This window comes from Lepisosteus platostomus, chromosome 9 (genome assembly GCF_059453375.1).
Source record: "Lepisosteus platostomus isolate fLepPlt1 chromosome 9, fLepPlt1.hap1, whole genome shotgun sequence".
Lineage (NCBI taxonomy): Eukaryota > Metazoa > Chordata > Actinopteri > Semionotiformes > Lepisosteidae > Lepisosteus > Lepisosteus platostomus.
In genome coordinates this window covers 15,200,445-15,224,453 of record NC_142619.1, presented here as the reverse complement: position 1 = coordinate 15,224,453, position 24,009 = coordinate 15,200,445, and the positions used below count along the sequence as shown (strand labels likewise).

The following is a 24,009-nucleotide window of genomic DNA, read 5'->3' as shown; positions in this document are numbered from 1 at the left end:
CTGTGATGGACTGGCGCTATGTCCAGGGTGTATTCTGCCTTGTGTCCGTCGCTTACTGGGATAGGCTCCAAATCCTCTGTACTGGATAAAGAGATTAGAAATGGATGGAAGTAAAGGCACTGTGTGGATGGAACTATACACAGTGTTAGAAACCCACTATGAAATGGCAGCATCTCACTGAGAATAAAACATTTTATAGTGCTGGCTTAAGGAAACAGCCTTTCCACCTCTCTTGCACATCAGTATCCATACCTAGTTATTTAAACAAATTGCCTCTAATTATAAACATCTTAATATGCTGGCTCTGTGGATCCACATCAGCTGTTTTTGCCCATTCCTTCAATTCATGTGCATCCAACACACAGTTCAACGCTAGCAACTACACAAAATCTAAAATATGAGCTCTACTCGCCACTTACAATACCAACAGTACCAGCTAACTTTAGTAGTGACATTTTCATGGATCTTTTTAACAATAAAATTTACAAGATCAGACTTCAGACACAATTAAACAGGCCTCAAAAAAGTCTGGTACAAACATTTTCAGCATGGAATAAACCGTTACTTTAATGGTATAAACCTTAAATGGATTCATATTCTCAATAAGATTTGGTGCTCAGTAACATGACTTAGAAAATGACAGAAGACATACGTATCATGCTTATCCTTCTATTTTTCATAATCGTAAACTCCTTAAGGCAGTTACATTTTCTCTGTTCTGACCTGGAGTTACAGAGAAATTTAAATTCTAATAAGAGATTTGTAATGAGGAAAGTCATACCAATCACTCATACAGTACCAGGATTTGCAATTACAATACAAATACTTTCTTTCTGTATGTGTTTATTTTGCAGTTTGAGTCTATGGCATTCCTTTGGGGGTCTATACTCCAAGGCATTACTTTTTTATGGGAACATGACATTTTTTTAAACATATATTTTTGTGGTAGGAGGGTGCAAAACATCAGTATTTACTGCTATTAATTACTGTACGATTTATAGTTGAAATCTGAGCCTAGATATAAAGTTAGATATAAAGTTAAAATCTCGACAAAGCAATGTAGGAAATACAGAGAAAATAAATCCTTTCTGACATCTTAAATCAGTTTCGATCAAGGTCTCTAAAACGAACAAGAAAAAGAGGATTTTTGGAGGGCAATTACGCTGTGTTTATATAGAATAAGTGGTTTATGAGCAATCTAATTTCTTGTTCATTTAAAACAGTGAAATGTCAGCTGCAAAAGATCGCACCAGAAACAGCACTCTCTCTGCCTGTCATAGACGTTCAGGAAAGGCTGAATGAAGTCATGTCAAGTACAATAATTCGGTGATCAATAATAACAGTTGTAGGACAGTATATAAGGAGGATAAGGATTTTGAAGTTGACTCGAAATCTGATAGGTAACCAGTGCAAGGACTTGAAAACAGGTGTAATGCATCCCTGATAGGATTCTTGCTGTCATATTCTGAACATATTGAAGATTGCTCAGTGTGGATTTAATTTCCCCAGTGAACAGGATGTGCATTTATTAATTCTAGAAAAAAAGCCTTTCTTGATTTCTCTAGTTCTTAATTTCTCTAGTTCCCTTTAAAATAAACTATTATTCCACAATGCAGAGTATTACATGGCCAGTATTTACACATGATATTTGTGATTTAAAGAAATTAACACAAGCAGCTTTTGGAGATTTAAGTGTTGGCTGAGTTATTGCAGGATAAAAGACTAGAGATGTTGGCAAGAAGAAGATAATTTGGGGAAAGCTGAGGAATACACTTATAACAAGAACACTTCCTAATGGGGTTAGGCATACTTTTGATGAAGATGATGAAGTTAACAGACTATATGTTTACATAGATACTGAAATAAGGATTGTATTTTAGATTATGTGTAGTTGCTGGCATTGAACTGTGTGTTGGATGCACATGAATTGAAGGAATGGGCAAACATAGCTGATGCGGATCCACAGAGCCAGCATATTAAGATGTTTATAATTAGAGGCAATTTGTTTAAATAACTAGGTATGGATACTGATGTGCAAGAGAGGTGGAAAGGCTGTTTCCTTAAGCCAGCACTATAAAATATTTTATTCTCAGTGAGATGCTGCCATTTCATAGTGGGTTTCTAACACTGTGTATAGTTCCATCCACACAGTGCCTTTACTTCCATTTCTAATCTCTTTATCCAGTACAGAGGATTTGGAGCCTATCCCAGTAAGCAACGGACACAAGGCAGAATACACCCTGGACATAGCGCCAGTCCATCACAGGACAGACAGACACAAACACACACACACCAGGGCCAGTTTTCCCATAAACCACTTAACTTACCAGTATGTTTTGGAGTGCGAGAGGGAGTCATATCACACATATGGAGAAAAACCATGTAACCCAGAGAGAACATGTAAACCCCACACACACAGGATGGCAGGAATTGAACCTAGGACCCCAGTGCTGCAAGATAGCAATGCTAACCACTTCGCCACCATTATAAATGGATGGATATCTTAGTTATCTTTCTAGTTCACAGGTTTGCATGCATAATTTAATTTTGAAAGCCACTGAGACATCAGGTACTACTGTTGTATTTATGAAAAAGAAACAAAACAAAAAACATACTAACAACTGTGCCATCCTACTCCTTAGTTAATACATTTTATTATTCATAAACAGTTAACATTGTTAGCAAAATATTTTGAATTATATTTAACCCTATTTTTTCTTTAGTTTTGTATTTAACTTATTATATGATAGTCAGACTTAATGTATATTTGAACAATGAAAATATATTTTTACAAGATTTTACATTAAGCACTTAAAATTAATATGGTTAATAATAGTTAACTGTAACATGCTGTAACAAGATCGGTTAAACTGCGAAGAAAATGCTTTCAGAGAAAATGTTTCAGGTGTGAAGAACATAGATCTCCAATGCAATTTCAACCAAACCTGTTCCCACACACCCTGCCCCCACTACCATTAGAATATACACAAAGCACTGAAATCTTTCGAGCTAATGATCAGGTGACCCGAGAGAGAGCGAGAGAAACACCAAGGGGTGCGGAACCAGGGAACTATTTACATGGAAAACGGGCGATCTCCCCAGACTGTCCGCCCGTTTCACTGTTACCTGGATACCTCTTTATTTAGAACTCACTAACACTGGTTTTTAGTTTAGAAGGATTCAAGTAGGGTTTTAGATGAAAGGCAGCGACCTTAATCAAGCCCAAATCATAATTGAACCCATTCAGAGCCTACATTACATTTTAGCGTTTCATTCTGAGCAGAAGACCCTCACACCTGAAGAAGGGGGAGGTGTCTTTCGCTGGAAATCTCGCCTGCTTCTAATTAACGAGTACAACCCCCTCTCTGCTGGAGTGCTGGCTGTGACGAATTTAACCGGTTTCACAGGTTTCAATCACAGACCATGTGACATGGGAGTCAGGAAACTAACACACAGCGCCACCGGATTTGATAACGCTATAAAAACGCTATAAAATAATGTGACTAGGCACAGAACAAGTTTACAGCACAGTACAATAATAAATGCTGACCATGACTTTAGAAGCGTAAATTGCCTTACACTCAATTTAAACACAAGCTGTCTTTAGCCCTCTAAGCTGGTTCATACAGAAATGTAGAGATCCAGGCTCAGAACACACAGCTTCATTAGCGAATACATATGCAGGACAACTAGAGAAGACGTTTTACAGAGGATGGATTTTTAGAAACATCCCATCAGTGACATCACTGAAGTCAACTCCTAGGTACTGTAACTGTCGTGTGGATAGTTTCACAAGAATCAGACAAAGGTTTAAGCATCGCTTGTTCTAGATAAAACTGCAAAAAAAAAAACAACAACCCATAATGTACTTCTTTGCGGCTCTGTTTGCCCAAATCATATATTCACAACGTGAAATCTAGAAAATAATATTACGTAACCAAAATCCGCAATATGGAAACATAACCTGTGTAATTGTTGATAGATGATGTACTCGTAACATTTTTTCAAGACGAACTACAACATTTAAAAAATGACTTGTATGTACTTGATATCTCTAATCAATCCACGGGTCCCAGCACAAAACGAAACTAAAACGCATACCGTTTCGCGCTTCTTATTAGTTGCTCAAAAGTAATTTGACCGTATTAAATGCATAATATAAACCTAGAAACATATACGTGAGCAGTACTTAAGCACTGTAGTATCGGTGTTCAGACATACCTCTCAAATACTGTAAATCAAGTTAAAAATAATTAGATATGAATATTCAATACTTAAACGGGCACAGTTAGGACATTAAATATACATATACATACTGTATACAGTACAGTTTGCATACGGTAATATGTTTATGTTACGCGATTAAAAAATAAATAAATAAAAATGAAAAGTCCAGCACCAGCTGGATTCGAACACACAACCTGCCAGTTGGTAGTCACGCACCTAGACCAGTAGGCTACAAGACAGCTCGCATGAACAGGCAGGCGAAACAGCCCTACACAGCCCTGCCGCAGTACACGGATATAATCATACCGTTATTAAATTCTTGAGATACGCGATTCCATATTATATTCCCTTTTAATCAAATTCTAAAAGTATGCTTGTTGACTCCGGTATCACGTTAGTTAAAGACTTCGAAGCTTACAATGTTTAGGGAGAAATGGAATACTGGTGTGTATTTTTTTCTTTAAAGTACCAAGACCAGCCATATACTGTATGTTTAAGTTCCAAAATTACTATAGTTTATGGCCTTCACACGCGTTACAGTATGCTCCTATTCTTTTTATGCTCAGCTACTAAGATTTCCCTTCAGTGGTAAAATTCAATATCTACAACGGGCACAGTAAAGACGTTTACAGTAAGTCTTTCTACGACAGACCAACGGACCACGAGTGCCCCTGTCTGTCAACCAATCACGTACCGCGGTATTTTGCGTTATCGCGCGTCGGGATGCACGACGCCATAGCCAATTACCTCCGGTACGTGTCTGTACCGCGCACTTTGAATGGCTGCATCTGTATAAGCCTCGCCTTTGCTGCTGTGTGTTTTGGATTGTTGTCCTGAAAGAAATGGTGCCTTGATCCAAAGTGCTCCCTCATATATGGGGCGGCATGCTGTTTGACCACGACTTCATCGAAGAATTCACCATCCATTATTCCTTTGAAAATAAGAAGTGGTCCCGGGCCAAAAAGAAGTGGATTTTTTGGCTTTGGCTTGTCCACATGCAATTTGACATGTTCCTTGTAACTACATTGCTGTCAATATTGTAGCAATAGACAAAATGAAACTCTTGGAGTTTGAAATGTAGGGATTTCTATACATCTTTATCTAGTGGTTTCATTAGTGGCAAAGGCTAAACCTGCCTGCCACACACACACTTACTATGCCTACATCTGCGAAACACCTGATCATCTACTCTAAAGACTTCAGTGCTTTGTGTATATTCTAATCGCAGTGGGGACAGGGTGTGTAGGGATATTTTGCTTTAACAAAATATATTTACAAATCCTTTCGCCTGGCAATCTACCTGAATGCTCAACTTTCTGAGAAGCCCTCCATGAAACCATGTTCGCTGATATTATTACTGACAATAAATATTATCGACACTATATTGTCATTACAAACATGTATGCCATACGGCGCACACTTATGTAACCACTAAATAAAGCCAGAATTATAGAAATCCCTACGTTACAAACCAAATGGCTGGTATTGGTATTTTAAAGAAAAAATACAGACCAGTATTTCACTTTTTCCCTAAACATTTTAAGCATCAGAGTCTTACATGTGGCTATTTCTGAAACGTTTTTACGTGCTCCTTCTTCCGGATACTATTAAAATTATCCAATTTGCATACGGTACAGCGCGGTATGATGCGAAATGACGCATGTAATTGCGACACGCCCACCGCGTTGTACCGCATACCCCGCTCGTTTTGAATGGCTGTATCTGTATGTGTGCAAAGAGCTAGGGATGCAGAAGTGTGTAAAAGAGGGAGGGGTGTTTTCGAGGAGGAACACTTCAGAATTTTCAGTAACCCTCAACTATCCCTTAAAGGCTTTTATGATAGGTAGATGCATCACAGAATGCAACGAGAAATTAGATTATTTTGCCGTTGGGTGGCACAACCTCGTGTATCAATCACTGAGTCAGGGAATCCAGAGACCTTAGAAGGGGTTAACACTCAGGTGGAGTTAGATGAAGAACTAAAGGGTCTTCACTGGTTGAATATCTGTTGCCTCTAGTCCCAGTCTCAGTGATAACTGAAATTTCCCGAGGGAGGGAAACAAGAAAAGTGCTACTCTTGGAGGAGAGTTCTATAAAACCAGTCAGGTTGTTGCCTAATATTCTTTTAACACTCAAGAGGCTAAGCCTGGAGTGCTCATGCTCTGGGAAAGGATTAGAGACTGTAGGTATAGTCTCACCAGCTGCATACTGGACCCTCAAAACAAAATGTGGTAACAGGCTACAGAAATGCCACAGTCCTGCAAAAAAATATGTAAAATTCATCTGCCGGCAGCAATCCTCCAGGAAAGAGGTGCATTAGCTTTCCTTTACACTGTAATCAGTTTTTACTTTGGTTGTTAGTAATGCAGATGGCATTTTTGCTCATTGTCAATGATTTATTGTTTTAATTCAAGTTAAGTATTTCAAATTATCAATGAATATACAGACCACTTAATTTGACATGCAAAGAGATTACACAAGGTTAGTTGTTTTCTTAGATCTCTTGCTATGTAAAAAGTAAAATAGACTGTGTGGTAAATCCTAAAAATGTATTTCTCTTATATCGTGTGAGATAGTATGTTGTAGAAATGGAAGTGTTTTGTTTTGTTTTAAGTTTAAAAGGTTTACTTATTTCATTTACTGTATGTTCTATGCTTTGTGGTGCCATGGGGGTAGTTGACACCGCATTGGGCGTGGACAGGCTCTCAATCTCCCCTGTCACGCCTCTTTATAAGCTCTTTTGTGTTCCTTTACTTTCTTATATATGCACTCTCCTCCGAGGGTGGTGATCACACTGACTCCCTCATCAGGGTATCAGGATACATGACTCCGCATTCCATTATTTCTGGGCCCTTTACCTTCGGAGTCTCAAGTTCACCAAGTTCATCCTGTTGTCCTCACTGCTAGGAGCCTCCTGCTCCCAGACCCCAACACAGAGCCTCCTGCTCCTACTCCAGTAGGTCACTGTTTCATACTCAATCAGTGCCTCAGACTCCCAGGTCCGCCTCCAGCCCTGACGTCCTCTTCCTGACACCACCAGGTTGGGTTACACAAACACACACTACCTACATCACCGAGTCTCTTCCCCACTAAACACTGTGCAAAGACCCAACACACTGTCCCTCTCTAACACACACTCACAACCTTTCTGGCGCCTCACTCCCACGCCCATTGGTTATGAACTCACAACAGCTAGCGCACCTCACATCGTGCCCAGCCACCACTGTTACATCTATGCAGCTGCCAGTGCACCTCACATCGTGCCCAGCCACCACTGTTACATCTATGCAGCTGCCAGTGTACCTCACTGTGCCCAGCCACCACTGTACTATCCCCTAGAGGGTGCAGCTAGATAGACTCCACTCACTTCCCTGATACCAATGTATTGCCAGGGGGTGAATCCCTCTACCACACAATCCACTCTGGTCCACACATACTATCTCACAACTCACTCATACAGCAGTCACAACACTCGGACACAACAGTCCTGCTCTCACACCCTAGCAGGATGCTGTCCCTTTAAATCTTTAGACGATCTCATAAAGCTCAGTTTCTTCTGTCAGTCTCCTCACAGACTGACGTTTTCACTCTTTTCCTCACAGACTATTCCTCTCACACTCCCCTCTGGAATTGTCTTTCTTCTCCACCTCCTCACGGGATTTCTACAGCAGCTAATCAAGTGTTTGCTCACTCATACTGTACATGGCCGCACGCCCTTCTAACATTGCCCCGACTAGTAGCGTCTCACACCGCTACTGTCATGCTTCAGCCCGGCTCTCTCACAGCAGAGCCTCCGCCACTGCAGCCACAGCAAGGCCGAGGTCCTGCTGGATCTTTTCCCCCCCTTTAAACCACTTCTACACCTGCCATTCACTTATTCAGGTCAGGTGTGGTTTCCACGGCAACTTGTCTTCCTTAATCTGGGGCTCCGCCCTCCACACTAGACACTCTCTGCATTGTACCACAGCTTGCTATAAATTGCAAGTGCTATTAGCATGATTTTACTACTCTACCTTTATATGATTCTGTTCTGTATTTATTCTTTAATCAAATTAAATATTTCTGTGGTGTCTACTAGTTTACCTTAATCTGTCTTGTGTGTTGTGTATATGACCAGATTTTATTGAAGTATATTTGTAATAACCTGTCATAACTACCATGGTCAGTTTTAAGTGTAATACTACATAGTGAGGTTATTAGTGATTATAGCTCTTATTCCTTATATACTGTAGTGTGTGCTATCAGTGACAGTGTGCTATCTGCAGTTGAAAATCGTTATCTGAAATTAATCACATATGAGTTAGGATATATAGGTTGTTTCTTACTCAGGTTGAGAAAATTGTTGTTTAGATGAGAATGCTTTAGGGACACAGCTTTGACTTTTCCTGATTGTAATATTTTCCTTTGCAGTCTACCCAACCTGTACCAGCTGAGCAGACACAAACATCCCAAGTGCCTACTTCTATGGAGAGGTAATTCTCTTCCTTGGCATATTAATGGACTGGTAGAGGAAGCTACATGAGGATTAGTGGTTTGACAAACTGTAAAAAAAGAGCTTTATAAAGAAACTTTGAAAAAATTTTATAGGTCTAAAATTGTATATGTATAAGTCTACAGAAAATGGCAGTGCTATTTGATATTACTGAATCTGTATTTCTGTCTCCAGTGGGCATTCAGATGTGGCATCTGGAATGAGTGATGGTAATGAAGGGGTTACAGCAACCACTGGTAGACATGAGGGCAGGTCCACCAAGCGGCACTATCGCAGATCTGTCAGGAGCCGGTCTCGCCACGATAAACTCTCCAGGGCCAAGCTAAGGATTCTAAATGTAAGAGTTATAGTATTGTCCAGTCAAGTTCAGACATTTGCTTTTAATAGACCTTTTGTAAGGTTCCAATTTACATATCATATACACTTGTTCTTAAACTGTTAGCTAACACCTTAAATAAGTTGCACCTTATTTGCATAACAGTATGTATATGAAGAAATACAATTTTACTAATGAGCACTTCACAAGAAATTCAAAATATTAGACAATAGAGCAAATGTAGTATATAACATATAACAGATGTAAGGAAAATTTGTTGTTCTTACTATTTGCCACTGCATCTTAAGTCTTTTTAAGACTAGTTTATTATGTAGAGTAGCAGAACGTTTTCCTTTTGCTTATTTACTGTTGAATGTTTTAATTTACTCTTGAGTCAAATAAAATGACAAGTAGATATATACAGTTGGAGGTAGAATGCTTCATACTTATTGTTTACACTGATCAGTTCTTAGCATGATCTTTAGTCTTGTTTTCTTTTTTTCAGGTTTCTAATAAAGGTGACAGAGTTGCTGAATGCCAGCTTGAAACACACAATAGAAAAATGGTCACTTTCAAATTTGATTTGGATGGAGATAATCCAGAAGAGATAGCAGAAATAATGGTAAATTTATGTACCATTGTCAATTGTACCACAAGATTTTTGTGGCTTGGACACCCCCTCCTCCCACTTTATATGCCTTCTTTAATCAGAAATATAACCATTTATTGCAAATGTAATTAACAAGGAAGTGGAATACACGTCCAATGCCACTATCCCATTCACCTGTTGTAATGCTACCAATGTCAGTGGGAGATTGGAACTTCTTTACTACTGTAAAGGTTTTTGACAGTAATTTTCCAATTATTGTAAATTATAGTTTGCTGGCAGCATTTCTGTATTACATACTGAAATGTGCCCTGCCATAATCCTGGAATAGAAAATGTGGGAGAGATATTATCATGTTTCTGAGCAAATCATATCTCTTCAGAGTAGCGTGTTTCCATCCTGCATATCAAGAGATTTATTCAGTGAATTGAGAAGTATAAAGAGGCAGGTTTATTGAAGGAGAAAATTAACTAGATTAGATTAAGATTAAAATGATGAGAAAGCAGTCCTCCAACCAAATGCACCCTGCATCACAGCATTACCCTTTAACCCTGTTTACACTGGCACCTTTTAAGATTGCTCTGTGCTGGCTTAGGTGTAAATACCACCATTTTAACTGTATCCAGAGGTGTCAGTATGAATTATTACAGTTTACTGTAATAGAAATTCATACTTGACATTTGAACAGCTCGTTTCCCTTTGGCATTGACATACCTGAGAAATAAGAACTAAAACCAATAGCAAAAATGTGGAATTACCTATAAATACAATATAAGCTAATACCCTAACTGAAGTATTTGTAATGTACACTGTAAGACGATAATAGCAATGCACATTGCAGTGTGTCATAGTTGGGTGAAACTTGCTAAAAAAATATTTTCTTATGGTTGAATACAGTCTATACCTACTGATCATTAGAATGGAAAACGCCTTATTTATATATATAAAAAAATAGGAATGATGGTTAGATTTCTTGGTATAGTACAAAAAATTAAACCAGTCCTTGCTAAAATGAAGGCAACAATGTTTATTCTTGCTTTTATCATTTCTTAATATCACGTTTGTTTTTTTGCAAGACTTGAATTATGTTGGTGAACAAAAGTTGATTTTGCTATATGCCAAGAATTCACCCAGTTGTGACTATAATTTTAAAATATTTACTGATGCATTTTTGTTCCACCTAAATTTGGGTGCTCTCTCTGGCTGTGGTAACTGTATGAAATGTTCTGTAAGAAGCAAGTAAGCTGCAGGAACACTACTTTGTGGGTGACTCATGAAGAGTAAGAGAATAATTGTACTCTTGTGACTCAGGTCCAGAGTGAGTTCATCTTGGAGGCCGAGAGAGACTCCTTTATTGACCAGGTGCGCGAGATCATTGAGAAAGCAGATGAGATGCTAAGTGAAGATGTAGGAGTGGAAACTGAGAGTGGACAGGGACTGGGGAGACCTCCCTTCTTCCCTGAATGCCAGGTACAGTCAAGAGTTTGTCAGTGCTCCATTGTTTACAAAGGCGTGCAATTAATGTTACATGCAGTGCCCTATTTAATTGGTAGTGAGCAATCTTGACATGGGGGTAACACAATGGAAATACAATGCACAGCACAAAATGAAGCAGATACATTACATTTAACATTACAATGTCCCTTGTCCAGGCCCTAATACAGGTAACAAATCCAGAAAGCAAAGATTTCAGAGCTTAGGAGAGCTATTGAGAAAAATGCATAATTCAAAGATGTTTGTAGTTACTTAAGTAGATTACTTTTGTTTCAATTGTTCAGTTTAAATGTTAGTAAGTATATATCATTAGAAGATGAAAATGAATGTTGCTTGAAATAGTTATCTTATCCTAAATAACTGCAATCACCAGAGGTGACCACGTTAAGCTGATTTGCGACAGTTTAAATTCTACTGTACATTTTCAATTGCTATGTAAGAATTAAATGTTTGTACTTGCACTCTTTATTTTCAAGGTGGTGAGTGAGTTCAGACAGCCAGAGCCTGTGACGTCAGTTCCTCTTCAGATAGGTAGGAAATTACATTTGCTCCCATGTTTTTCACTTTTTATTTAACAGAACTGAAGAGTTTATTTTAAGTGATTCAGTCTCTTTTCTTAATTTGAAAACATGTTCTGGGTGTCACTTTAATCCTAGGTGCTCAACATGGTTTAAAGCAAAATAAAAATGACCAAACATTCCAAGAGCATTACCACCTCTGTACAAGTGCCAAATTTATCTAAATCACAGTAGACAGGTTGCATTTTGGGTGGTCAGTCCCACATCATTTTCTTAACTATTTTTAAGTTCACAACCTGAATAAATGTATGTGGGGGAGGTGGGTTCCACTGAGATATCTAATGGTTTAAATTGAGAACAGTTCGTAAAATTTGCAAGGATAAAAACCTAAACTTTCTTTTCCCTTATTATTGCCCCAGGGGTCCAGGCTAGTTCAACTACACAGGTTGTCCACTCAGCCGGTCGGCGGTTCATCGTAAGCCCTGTTCCAGAGTCCCGTCTCAAAGATCAGTTTTTTGGCCAAACAGCTTCTAGTCTACCTAAGGAGATGTCAGCCACAGGTAAATTACAGAAACTTACTGTTTTTGTCTTACTGGGTATATTGTTGTACTGGTTTTTTTAAAGTTTTATTTTATAGAGCTTGTTTTCATTTTAAGCACTACCTTGAAGTGTAAGTTGGCAAGTGTGTTTTTGTTTAATATGGTCCCCTATATACTTTTTTGACATACTTAATAGATTAATCTTAGGGTAAATATATCCTTCAGACTTACGTTTTGTTTTTCCTCTTTTCTTGTAGCTCCAGTGAGTTCTCATAGCTTGGGCCTTTCTCACTCTGCAAATTCCTTGAGTTTGCAACAGGCCTTCTCAGAGATGCGGCAGGGCCAGTATGATGAGGGACCCAGTACCGCTCCACCCACAGTCAACCTCACTATGCCACCTCTGATGCCTTTGCAATCGGATAGTACTAGCATCACTGGGTTAGGCCCAGAGACCACTGAAGCAATCGGTGTTACTTCCAGTAGTCCTGTTACCTCTTTGCCGGTAACCCACGTACAGAGTAACGTCTCCGATGTTGTCTCTGCCTCTTCTCTCTCACTACTTTGTTCCTCCTCACCACCTCCAGTTCAGCAGCAGCCTGCCCAAGCGGTGAGCTTAGCTGGGGGTATTGGAACTTCACCTGCCCCATCTCTGCTTGGCCCTTTGTCCCCACCAGAACCTGCCTCTCAGCCTTCACTTGTTAGTGCAGTTGCTCCCTGTATTAGTGCCCCACCTTCTGGATCTCCACCAGGCGTCCCTCAGCTGTCCCAGCCACCTGCAATTGGACCAAACAGTAGTCTTCCCATTTCCTTCTCAGCCCAGCAGCTTATCAGTGTGTCAGTGTCCAAAAGTATGGTTCCCTCAGCTTCTGGTTCTTTAATTACCACCAGTAGCACAGAGCAGCCTCCATGTACTTTCCATCTAGACAGCTCGGCCTCCAGTGCTTCTCTGACCCAAGCTTCTACCTCCCAGCCAGTTGGTCAGCCAATACAAACAGTTTCAACTTCTGTGGCAGGTGGTGGCAGCATTCCTTTACTACCCCAGCTTTCCCTCTCTAGTCTGCAGCCTGTCACCACAAATATTCCTGTAGTGCAGCAGACACTGGTACACAGCCAACCCCAGCCAGCACCCTTCCCCAACCAGCCCCACACCCACTGTATCGAATGTGAGAGTGAACTGCAGGGAAAGGCCGTGGGCATTGATGACATCAAGGCCCTGGACCAAAAGCTGCGCTCATTGTTCCATGAACATAGCTCTGCACTGTCTTCTGCCCAGCATGAAACTTCTGAGTGCATTGGTGGTCTCAGCCTTGCTGGAACCTCAACCCCTACAGGCACCTCTACTACAACCACCACTTCTGCAACCACACCTCCAACCAGCTTGGCTTTAGGCTCCACTGGGCAGCCAGGGTCCACCCCTTTACCCACACCGGGACAAGCAGGTACCCCTTCCAGCTATGGGCAAACTACACCCTCCAACTCACAAGCTGTGGTCAAGGCTGGGACACATTCAGCAAAGCCCTCTTTAGGAAGAGTACCAGTAAGTGCAAATTATCACTAAGTTTATCTTCTTGGTCTTCAGCAGTAGTATAACTAAAACAGTTTAATTTGTTTTTGGTTAATCTGTCAATAACAGTTGTATAAATACCTAACGCGAAGTATTTTGGTGGTCATATTTATCATATTTGCATTACTATGTCTGCAATTTAATGTTAAGACTAAAGGAGTATGTAAACAGTTTGGGTAATGGAGATTTAGGTTTGTTTCTTCAGTTCTCATTTTATCCTAGTTAAAACCAAGAGAAGAAAAACTGTAATTTCTATGTGTGATGTCAATTTCCTGTTCTAACTCACCATTTGTTAACCCCTTTTGGCTGGTTTCAATGCCTGGTCTTTCAGTCTCTTAAGAAATTAATATGTGCTTAAGGAATGATTTTGTGTTGCATGCTAATGATTCTTCCTGGATTCTAAAATTCATTTTTAAAAAAGAAAAAAACATAATTTTGTTTTGACTTGTAGATATTTAGCAATAGCATAACCTCTACTATGTTAGAACAATAATTTGTTTCACAACATAAATTGAATACTCCTAAAGCTCCTATATTTTTCTTAACTACATCAGTTTTTGGCCAACAGAAAGGTTGTTAGTTTGTGTTAACAGATTATTCAAAGTCTAATACTTAATTGCTATGGTAATTCTCCCAATTGTATTACTGTACCTTCTCTAACACCAAGACAGATCTGTTTCAATGAATACATCAAACATTTTATTTCAATTAAAAGCATAAGGTACAAATATCTTAATTTTTGTTCTCTGCTTTGAAACTGTAAAATATCCTCTAATTATTCAGTAATGTCTATCTGAGACCTTAAACCTGGCGCAGTTCACCTTGGCACTTCCATTCCGTTACAAAACTTAAACATTTCAATAATTTTATTTGAGCCTTAACCCAGGTGCTGAAGATCATTTCAATAGTTAAGGTTAGATCGAGCAAAACTGAAAGTGCCTAGATTGACTACTCGTGCCTTAAATTGAAATTGATGTTAATGTACAGTGCTGTGAAAAAGTATTTTCCTCCTGTCTGGTTTTCTGCATGATTGCAGATCTTATCAGATTCCAACCAAAATCTAATATTAGATAAAAGGCACCCTGAGTGACATTGATGACAACTACCACCACCATCACTATGCTTGACTGCTGGTATGAGGTTCTTACTATGGAATGCAGTGTTTGGTTTTCACCAGACATAACAGGGCCATGTAGCCCATAAAGTTGCATTTTGACTCATTAGACCGTAGAGCGTTGTTCCAGAACCCTTGAAGATCATCGAGATCCATTTTGTGTCATTCTGATGGTGGAGTCATGGGAAAAAACATACCTTAGCCAACATAAGAGAGGCCTGCAGGTCCCCAGATGTTATTAGGATCTTTGTTACTTCCTGGCAGGTTTACACTTGCACTTGGACAGATTTTGGCCACTCCTGGGAAAATTCAATAATGAACCTCTACTTGGACAAAATAGGTGTGTTTCAGTGGAGTCCCTAGAAATGGCTTTGTAACCCTTTCCAAGGTAGACAACTTTTTTTATGGAGGTTTTCAGGAATTTATTTTAATGAGAGGTATGAATGTGCCTCTTCTGTTGACAACTTAACCAAATGTACTCAGATTTATATTGGGCAGGGCTGGCCTACGTGAGGCCTGAATGTTAACCAAAGTATTCAAACAGCTGACTCTAATTATCCTTTTAATTGGATTACATCACCAAGGGGGTAGGAACATTTTCACAGCTGAAAATAGCATATTTGATTACTTTGCACACCAAACAAATGAAAGAAACACCAAACTTTAGTGTAATGTTTTCTCACAAACTCTGCTTATATAATACTACAACCCATGAAAACATCTGATGAAAAAAATTGGCAAATATGCAGAAAATCAGACAGGGGGCAAATACTTTTTCAATGAAGTGCGTGTTTAGTGACTTAAGCTTTATATAATTTTATCAGCAACAGTAATTGCTGTTCATAAATTAATACTGCCTTGTCTGGCAAATCAGCAGGGATTTATCTAATTATTCAAATTATTTAAGCACAAATCCTAAATCTTTACACTAAATCTTGCTGATGCAGATTAGAAAATTGTTTTTACATCATTGGCAATACTGTAAAGATGAAGGGAATTTTATTCATTGTCTTTTCTGTGATTAAGTGCCCTTGTTTCATTTCCTCTTCATTGTCAGGTGTTACCTGTAGGCACAGAATTGCAGGCTGGCACTCCACCCACTGAACATCTGCCACCTTTTCCAGGACCTTCTTTAACCCAGGTGCTTCTCCATTGCCCTGAGACCTGTTCTCACCTTTTTCTCCTTCTCTTGGTTTCCTCTCCTTCCTTGGTTATATCCTCTGTATAAGCATGTCCAAAACAATAAAAATACAATCTGCATGAAGGAGTTTTTTTTTCTGTCAAGCATGATCCGAGTCCCAATACTTTCTTGATTAACCCTCTTATTGAAACCATAAATATCAGTGAGTAATTATTCTGTCCCTAAGGCAAAGTTCTATAACAGTTCTCATTTTCAGTTCTGCCTGGAATGTTGTCATTTGTCAGTAAATATCTGTTTTTAGAGCTGAAAGAAGGTAATACCATTTTTACATTTTGTATATAACAGACATTTTTTTCCTTAAAAAAGACACTCAACAGTCCAGACATCACTAGTTAAAATGGTTAGTCTGCTATGATCTGGATTCCCAGATTTCAGCACAAAACTCCTAAAAGAGGTAGAAGGAGTTGAACCATCCATACTGTCCAAGGTTTAGCCAGGCATCAGTGACTCCTAAGTGTCTGAAAACTTGTCATGTATCTGTCCATGACCCTTTGGTGCCATCTCTGTGGTGGGCATTGTAGGGCTAGTAGAGTGGGAAAAAAGAAAGATGGTTTTAATAGTGCTTGTTTCGGAGAAGGCATGAATTTTGCCTTTATCCCTCAAGTGCTGAAAAGATCATAATGGCAAATTAATCACAATTGACAATTCCAAATTGCAGCTCACATTTTGTATTGAAAGAAATCAAGAACAGACAACCATTGACTTGCTTATAATGGAGAAGAGCAAAGATTGTTAAACTGAGGTTTTTCATGTGCTCTAGTATTATATCTGAAGTAGTTTATCTTAATTTGTAAGTTTGAATGAATTCAGTACCCCTCCTCAGAGTAAGTGAAATGTATGTGCTGCCTACAAGATTGAACTGAAAAATCTGAATAACCTAGAGTTTCTGGTCAAAACTTTTTAACTCTTCTATCATACTTTAAAAAAATTAGCTCCCTTTAATGTTTAAGGCATATTTAATGTGTATAGCTTTTTTATAACATTACAAAATCCTTCATAAGGGAATTTAAATGTACAGTGTTTTTTTGAGGGACAATTCTTTTATCAGTTAAAAATTGTGTTATTGTTTCTTTGTGCACATAATATGACCTTAAAAAATAACTACCAAATATAAGTTTTTTCAGACTACAAAATTGGTTTTGAATGACTTCTTTAATGCTTTTTTTAAATTTGTTAATGCTTTTTCACTGATACAGAAGCCTCTGTTACTCATGACTTTCTAGAACTAAACACCAGTTTTTGTTGTTGTGTTGGTTGTAAAGATCATTTTGTAGATAAACTGGAATAATATTATTCAGATAGTGTTTATAAAAATGAACATTTTTTCATCCAGATATAATATTTCCCTCTTAGCAGCAGCACAGATTTAACTTGATTTCTAAAACATCAAAGTCAGAAATATAAATGTTTTTCCCTAAAACTTGTCAAATACATTTAATGTAGAAATGAATTGTTAGCAGATTGTGAATATGAAAAAAAACTAAACTGAAGGAGCTCTGGAGCTCTGTGTCTGTACAACGTAACGTAGATTTCAGAAGGATGTTTATTTTGGTACAATGTGACCAAATCTGCTAAGCATTCATTTCTACCATTGATATCCATAAAAAGAGGTTTAAAAGCTCCAGTTGAATGTTGGTCTCTAGTAGCATGGACATTATCCCGGAGTGTGTCTTTAGCAACATTCAGTGGATGTTTTCAGTGGTTGACAGAAATGGAAGAAAAAAGTTTTTATTTTAACCTGGTTGTTTTTACTTTTTCCATTTATATTCTTGTATATTAGTCTCAGCAGCCTCTAGAAGACCTAGATGCCCAGTTGAGGCGGGCCCTCAGTCCGGAGACAGTTGCCAGTAACAGTGTCACTGCACAGGTGAGAGACAGTTGTTACACTGAAAAGGTTCAGAACTGCAGTCATCCCTCGCTTTTTGCGGGGGATAGGTTCCAAGACCTGCGAACAGCAAAAAACATCAAATAATTGACCGCCCTCTCCAAAACAACCCAGACCCCCCCCCAAAAAAAACCATTGTAGTATTCTTTTTCTAATCGAGGGTAATTCAGTGAACATTTGAAAGCATATTGCTGGATTTTGGCATTTTTTGACACATGGAAAGGGAGGGGGAGATGAAGTAAAGGCATTAAAGTCTTGTTTACAAATGAATAATTGTTCTGACCAATAAATGACTATTTGTATTTCTAAGGATTTTTATACAGTTTTTTAATGTTTCTTTGTTATTAAATCCCTTTTAGTTATTTGACAAAATTTCAATAAAAATGAAAAGCATTTTATTTTTATTCACTTTTAATGTCATTTTGCGACTGGTTCACTTTCGCTGGTTGGAGTTTCTTTTCGTTGTAGGAACATTGTGATGGGGGAGCTGCTTCTTTTTCTCCTTCAACTCTTTGAACAGATTTTCTTTCTTTGAACGTGTCTTAAAGTGCAACCTTCTCTGCCAAAGTCATCACTTTCTTGCGTCTTTTAGGTCCAGGATTACTAGCACAAGCACAGAAGCAGGTTTAGGTTCCATATTTAATATAAATAACAGATATGTAGCACAAAAAACTTCACTTAAACAATGAAACGTAAAGAGATAACGAACGCGAAAAGGCACAAAGGCAGACAGATACGTAAAGTGGGAAGTACAGGGAGTTTTTTGGGGGGTTAGGGTCTACCCGCGAATAAACTAAACCAAGAAGTACGAACCTCGTGAAAAGCGAGGGATGACTGTATTTAAAATCACAGTATGTTGATTACTGATAAACTGTAATCAAGAATCAACGTATTTCAAATGTTAATAGAAAAATGTTTTAGAAAATAAATTAGCTGAATCATGTTTAACTATATCTGAATTAGCCCATTACATTTTGCTTTCTGGGGTTATAAAATTCAAAATCAATTTCCTTCATTATAGATATTATATGTAACATGTTTTGCAGTAAAGCTGAAATTTTTGGGGTTTTATGCATACTCATTTTTTTCGTCTCCGGTTGTTGTTTTTGCATCCATGTCTACTGCTTTAAGTTTCTTTACCTTCTTTAAAAACCTATTTCCTGATGATGAGGAAGGGTATACATGCAGTGCAAACCTGAAGAAGTAAAACTTAATTTACTAATCATTCTGACCTGATATTTATCTTTCCATCATTTCAATAAATATTTTTATATCCAAATTTAGAATTGCCATTTATATGCAAAAATAATAGATCTATAGGCATCCAATTTACAATATCCAGTTATATACTTTTTAGATTTTGGCTACAGTTACTATAACTGAACACAGGGCAGAATGAGGAAGTGAAAGCACAATCCTCCAACCTGACCATTTTTGTGCCATTAGCCTTTTAAGATAAGATAAGATCACTTTATTGGCCATATACAATTTCTTGTGTTAGGAATTAGTATTTTCACATACCCCAACTTGCTCTCCGTGAGACACACAGACGGGAAGCTTGGGGTCAGAGCGCAGGGTCAGCCATTTATAAGGTGCCCTTGAAGCAGCTGGGGTTAAGGGCCTTGCTCAGGGGCTCTGCCGGCTGCAGGATACCAATCGGCAAGGCGCAGAGCCACAGAGCCACTGCACCGCCCAGTATGACACAAGTACCACAGCCCTGTACCAGAGGTTCAGCCTAATTAGAGAGATACTTTCTCCTCATGCTTCCAAGCTCCTGGGAGACTTCAAGGATTGCTATGTCACTCAGAGCCTCAAGAGATCCGGTTAATTAATCACACTATAACTTCGGTGATGCTCAGCCAGTTGTCTTGCTGTGTTAGTACAGTTTACTAGTAATATGAGCCAGGTTTGAAGTTGTGGTCATAAAATTCAGCCTGCACAGGTGATGGAGCCACTCAGGAAGTCTCATATGAAATCTTGGTACTACCGACAGCCCATGCGTTAACTAGTGATAAATGTATACATTTTCTTCTCTTTCTTTGAAATATCATTTCTGAACAATGAGAGTGGTGAGCAATAAGCAACTGTGAAACTTTTGCTTAAAAAAATACTTGGAATAGTTTAGAAACGTACAGTATTATAATTAATTGCATTATTCCATCTGATCAGACAATTTGATATTTTTAGAAGTTGATAAAAATGTGAGAACTGTCATTGTTTTAGGTTTTGAATGTTTAATATTTAAGTATTCTTAAAACCCCAAAAATAAATATATAAAATAAAAAAATATAAAAAATGTGTAAATGATGGATCATTGTTTTTTTTTCCTTTCAAGCCTTTGGTGACTGTACCTTCTTCCGGTTTTTCTGATCAGAGTTCATCTGGGCTAACTCCGACTACAGGTGCGTGAGATGTGGCAGTTTTGGTAATAAAGGGCTTCCTGGCTTTCCTACGTGTACGTGTTACACAATAATCCATACCTTTTCCATATAATTACATACAAATTTAAAAAATAAACTGCTATTTACTGTTTTCACTGTCAAATGAATTTCATGAGTTAAAGCTGATCATTGAATATATGTTTAGACCTAATCCTATGGCAGCTGCATTAGGTGTGTTTACATGTCTACTCTGAGCAAATACATTTTCAATATCATGAAACTAACACTAATGGAATTGGAGAAACTAAATACTGAAAGTCCTGGGGATGAAGGCATAGGTACTGTGTATGGGGTTCTGGGTTTTTACAGTGGTGTATTAATGTTTCAGCACCAGTTGTGCCAGCTGCAGATTCAGAAACAGGAGCTGCACCTTCAGCGGGAGTTGTGAAGCTGGGTCGATTCCAGGTTATTTTTTGCCGACATCCATATCTACTTCCATATTTCAACATTTTGTAAAAGTTTTTTGTACATGAAACTGGTAACTTATTCCATATGTATAGTGAGGTTTCATGGTTATAAAATGGTGCTTTTCATTTGTCAGTGCAGAATAAAACTGCTGATATTGGGTGTGCTGTATGGTTTTGTCTTTAAAAGAGCCAGTAAACGTTTTCCAGTCTTTGAGCAAACTAAAATCAACAGATTTTATTTTGTCCAGATCCTTGTCATTTCTACACAGTGTAGATAAAAGATCTTTAGCCCAGTACAAAGATTATGCTTTCCTAAAACTTACTATTCTTCCTGCACTTAAACCTCTTCTGTTCAAGGATCTTTTGTTGAAGTGCTGCACGTAATGTATACCTCACTTCTAGATAAATTAGTATTTGGCCATTTTGTGAAGAAAGCCAAGCAGACTAATCTCATCTAAAAACATCAAACTACATTCTGGCTGCCTTATTAGGGAATATGCAGTGCTGTGGTTCATGATGTGCAGTAATTGGCAAAACATGTGGTTGTTCCAAAAACAGAAAGAACAAATTATTTGCTGCTTTTGCTTGTGCTCCACTGAATGCCTGTTGTTGTGTTCTACCTTCTCCAGGTGTCTGTTACTGCTGACGAGCATGTGTCTGGGATAGAAAATGAAGTCCATTCAAACTCCAAGGATCCCACTTCATCTTCCACGTCCTCTTCCTCCACCCTGTCCAGCCCTGAACACACGCTGCATGTACCTGTTACACGGTGCCACACACTCGTACAAGATGTAGTGGATGGCTTGCCTCCTCCACCTAACCGGACTGAACCTGGATCTGGAGTAGAAATGGCACAGCCTAGCATCATTGGGAGATTCCAAGTGACCACCTCTACTGACACCAGAGTGGGACGTTTCTCTGTAAGCAGGGCCCAGGAGGATATGCCAGGCCCAACGGAGGACCTGGAGGCTGCGAGTGGGGAGAGCCCATCTGAGTACCATAGTCAAGAGAATGGACCTTTGCAGAGTACAGATGGAGATGCTAGCCCTACATCCAAGAGCTCCCTGCCTATGCCCAACCTGAACAATTCCTTTACCTCCTATGTCAGCAGTGACAACGACTCTGAGTTTGAGGATGAAGATTTTAAGAAGGAGCTACGTCGGTTGCAGGAGAAGTAGGTTTCGCTGTCAGTTCAGTAAGCAGCCAATACCATTATAGTCACTATTTTTAGAAAATCTGCAAAGTAAAAATAAATATTTGCAAAGTAATATCTACAAAGTAAATTCTTTAAATCCAAATTGTCCAGTCTTGGTCCTGGAGACGAGTGTATGTATAGGTTTTCATTTCAACACGGTGATAGACTAATTACTAGCAGCTAGTTACTGGCATTATTGAACAATTTAACAGCTTCTCCTAGCTCTTCTGGTACATAGACCTTGAAAACTTTCAAGCTCCAGCACCAGGAATGGAGAGCACTGCTTAAAATGCTACCCACACAGCTCCCTTTTCAACAAATTCCAAACATTCCTGGTTACAATATTGTTTTGTAACTGAAGCACTGACATTTACAGTAGCTGAATAAATTGAAGTACTTATAGAGACAATGACCACTGAACAGCATCTCCCTCATGTGGACAAGGAAGTTTCTTTAACAAAAAAGGAACAGCTAAAATGAGCTGACTAGGATTAATGAGCTCACTAGTGCTTTGCCCATAACTCCGCTGCATTTTCTCTAGCAAAGCTGATTAAAGATTAATCCATCCTGGGAAATGGCAAAATACAAAATTTGCAGATGGGTAGACTATCTGGCAATTTTCCTCCAGCCCCACATCTCAAAAAACCAGAAAGCTTTTGAAAGACTTTTGTCATACCTCAGAAACTTTTTGTTTCTTAAAAGCCTTTATTTCCTAGTTCATAACAGAGATCTTGTGCTTTTCAGTTTTCTAACACAAGTTTGATCCATTCTCCATAGAATATTGCTTTTGCATTGTAGGGATTAAATAAAAAATATACTTAAAATCCTCCAAAAGGCTTTTATTGTAATGTATCACTAAACAAAAGTATAAGCCTTGTCATATGTGATTGTTTTGCCTGCAGTATTCTTAACATTGTAAGACTGAAAGAAGTATCAGGGTATTCACTATTTTTAAGACTTTGAAAGAAAAGCAAATTCGTAATTTACTTTGTCTACAGAGGCTGTATATTTCTCTTTGTCTCTTAGACATATGAAAGAGATCCAGTCTTTGCAGATGCGACAGAAGCAGGAAATTGAGAGTCTGTATATGAAGTTGGGAAAACAGCTTCCTGCTGTTATTGTACCCCCGGCGGCACCCTTGTCAGGCAGGCGGAGGAGACCCACCAAAGGAAAGGGCAGCAAGTCCAGTCGAAACAGTTCCCAGGGGACCAAGAGCCCATTGGAGCCAGGTATTGTGCAGAGTGTCTGGACAGAGGGGATTCTGATACTGACTTATATACAGGACCAAGTATTAGATTTATTCCATGCTGAAAAAAGAAGAAAGAAAACGTGACACCTGAAGAAGGCCTAAACATGTTTTCTTTCTTCTTTTTACAACATGGAATAAACCTATGACTTGTTCCTTTGCAGCCTACGCATGCAGACGCAGCTACCCACCTGAACTACTACAGCCTTATATACAGGACTACCCTTTGGTACATATACATCAGTGTTAAGCATAAAATGAAGATAAGATGAAATCAATCAATCACATTTATTTATCAAGTACACAACAATGAGGCATGCAGCAGTAGTTGCTGGCAATGAAATGTCTTTTCTACGAGCTCACCGGAGGAGGGGGGGGTAAGAATCACAAAATTAAGGTTACATAATAAGGTAACGTGATAACAAATAATGTAATAGAAATTGAATAAAATAAACTCAGACAAAACTCCAAATAAATAGAGCTGCTATGTGTTCATGGTGTATGTAGTATATTATGTCCAAGTAGTGCCGTATGCACAATGAAAACAGTATGTCTATGTAGCCATTATGGGTGATTTGCTAAAGGAGCTGCAGGTTGGCTATTTAGCAGTCTTATTGCCTGGAGGTAGAAGCTGTTCCGTAATCTGTTGGACTTTGACTGAATGCTTCAGTACCGTTTACAGTTTTTGACTAGGATGACTGGAGTCCTTGAGAATAGACCTGGACTTCTTAAGACATCTAGCTGATTAGATATCCTGAATGTT

At 38.6% G+C, this 24,009-nt stretch overlaps 1 protein-coding gene across 14 annotated transcripts in view; it reads left to right on the top strand.

The window, feature by feature from the left end:
- wnk1b (WNK lysine deficient protein kinase 1b) overlaps positions 1–24,009 on the top strand; it is a 171,110-nt gene that overhangs the window by 102,913 nt on the left and 44,188 nt on the right. For 13 of the 14 annotated variants that reach the window (XM_088646939.1, XM_088646938.1, XM_088646941.1 and 10 more), the window contains 13 exons: positions 8,638–8,699; positions 8,894–9,056; positions 9,541–9,657; positions 10,954–11,112; positions 11,613–11,667; positions 12,074–12,214; positions 12,451–13,730; positions 15,929–16,012; positions 17,853–17,939; positions 20,293–20,359; positions 20,727–20,803; positions 21,435–21,979; positions 23,027–23,229. In XM_088646939.1, coding sequence (XP_088503065.1) covers positions 8,638–8,699; positions 8,894–9,056; positions 9,541–9,657; positions 10,954–11,112; positions 11,613–11,667; positions 12,074–12,214; positions 12,451–13,730; positions 15,929–16,012; positions 17,853–17,939; positions 20,293–20,359; positions 20,727–20,803; positions 21,435–21,979; positions 23,027–23,229 — 3,040 coding nt within the window. The remainder of the gene's footprint in view (positions 1–8,637; positions 8,700–8,893; positions 9,057–9,540; positions 9,658–10,953; positions 11,113–11,612; positions 11,668–12,073; positions 12,215–12,450; positions 13,731–15,928; positions 16,013–17,852; positions 17,940–20,292; positions 20,360–20,726; positions 20,804–21,434; positions 21,980–23,026; positions 23,230–24,009) is intronic. The other variant, XM_088646934.1, reaches the window with a different exon arrangement.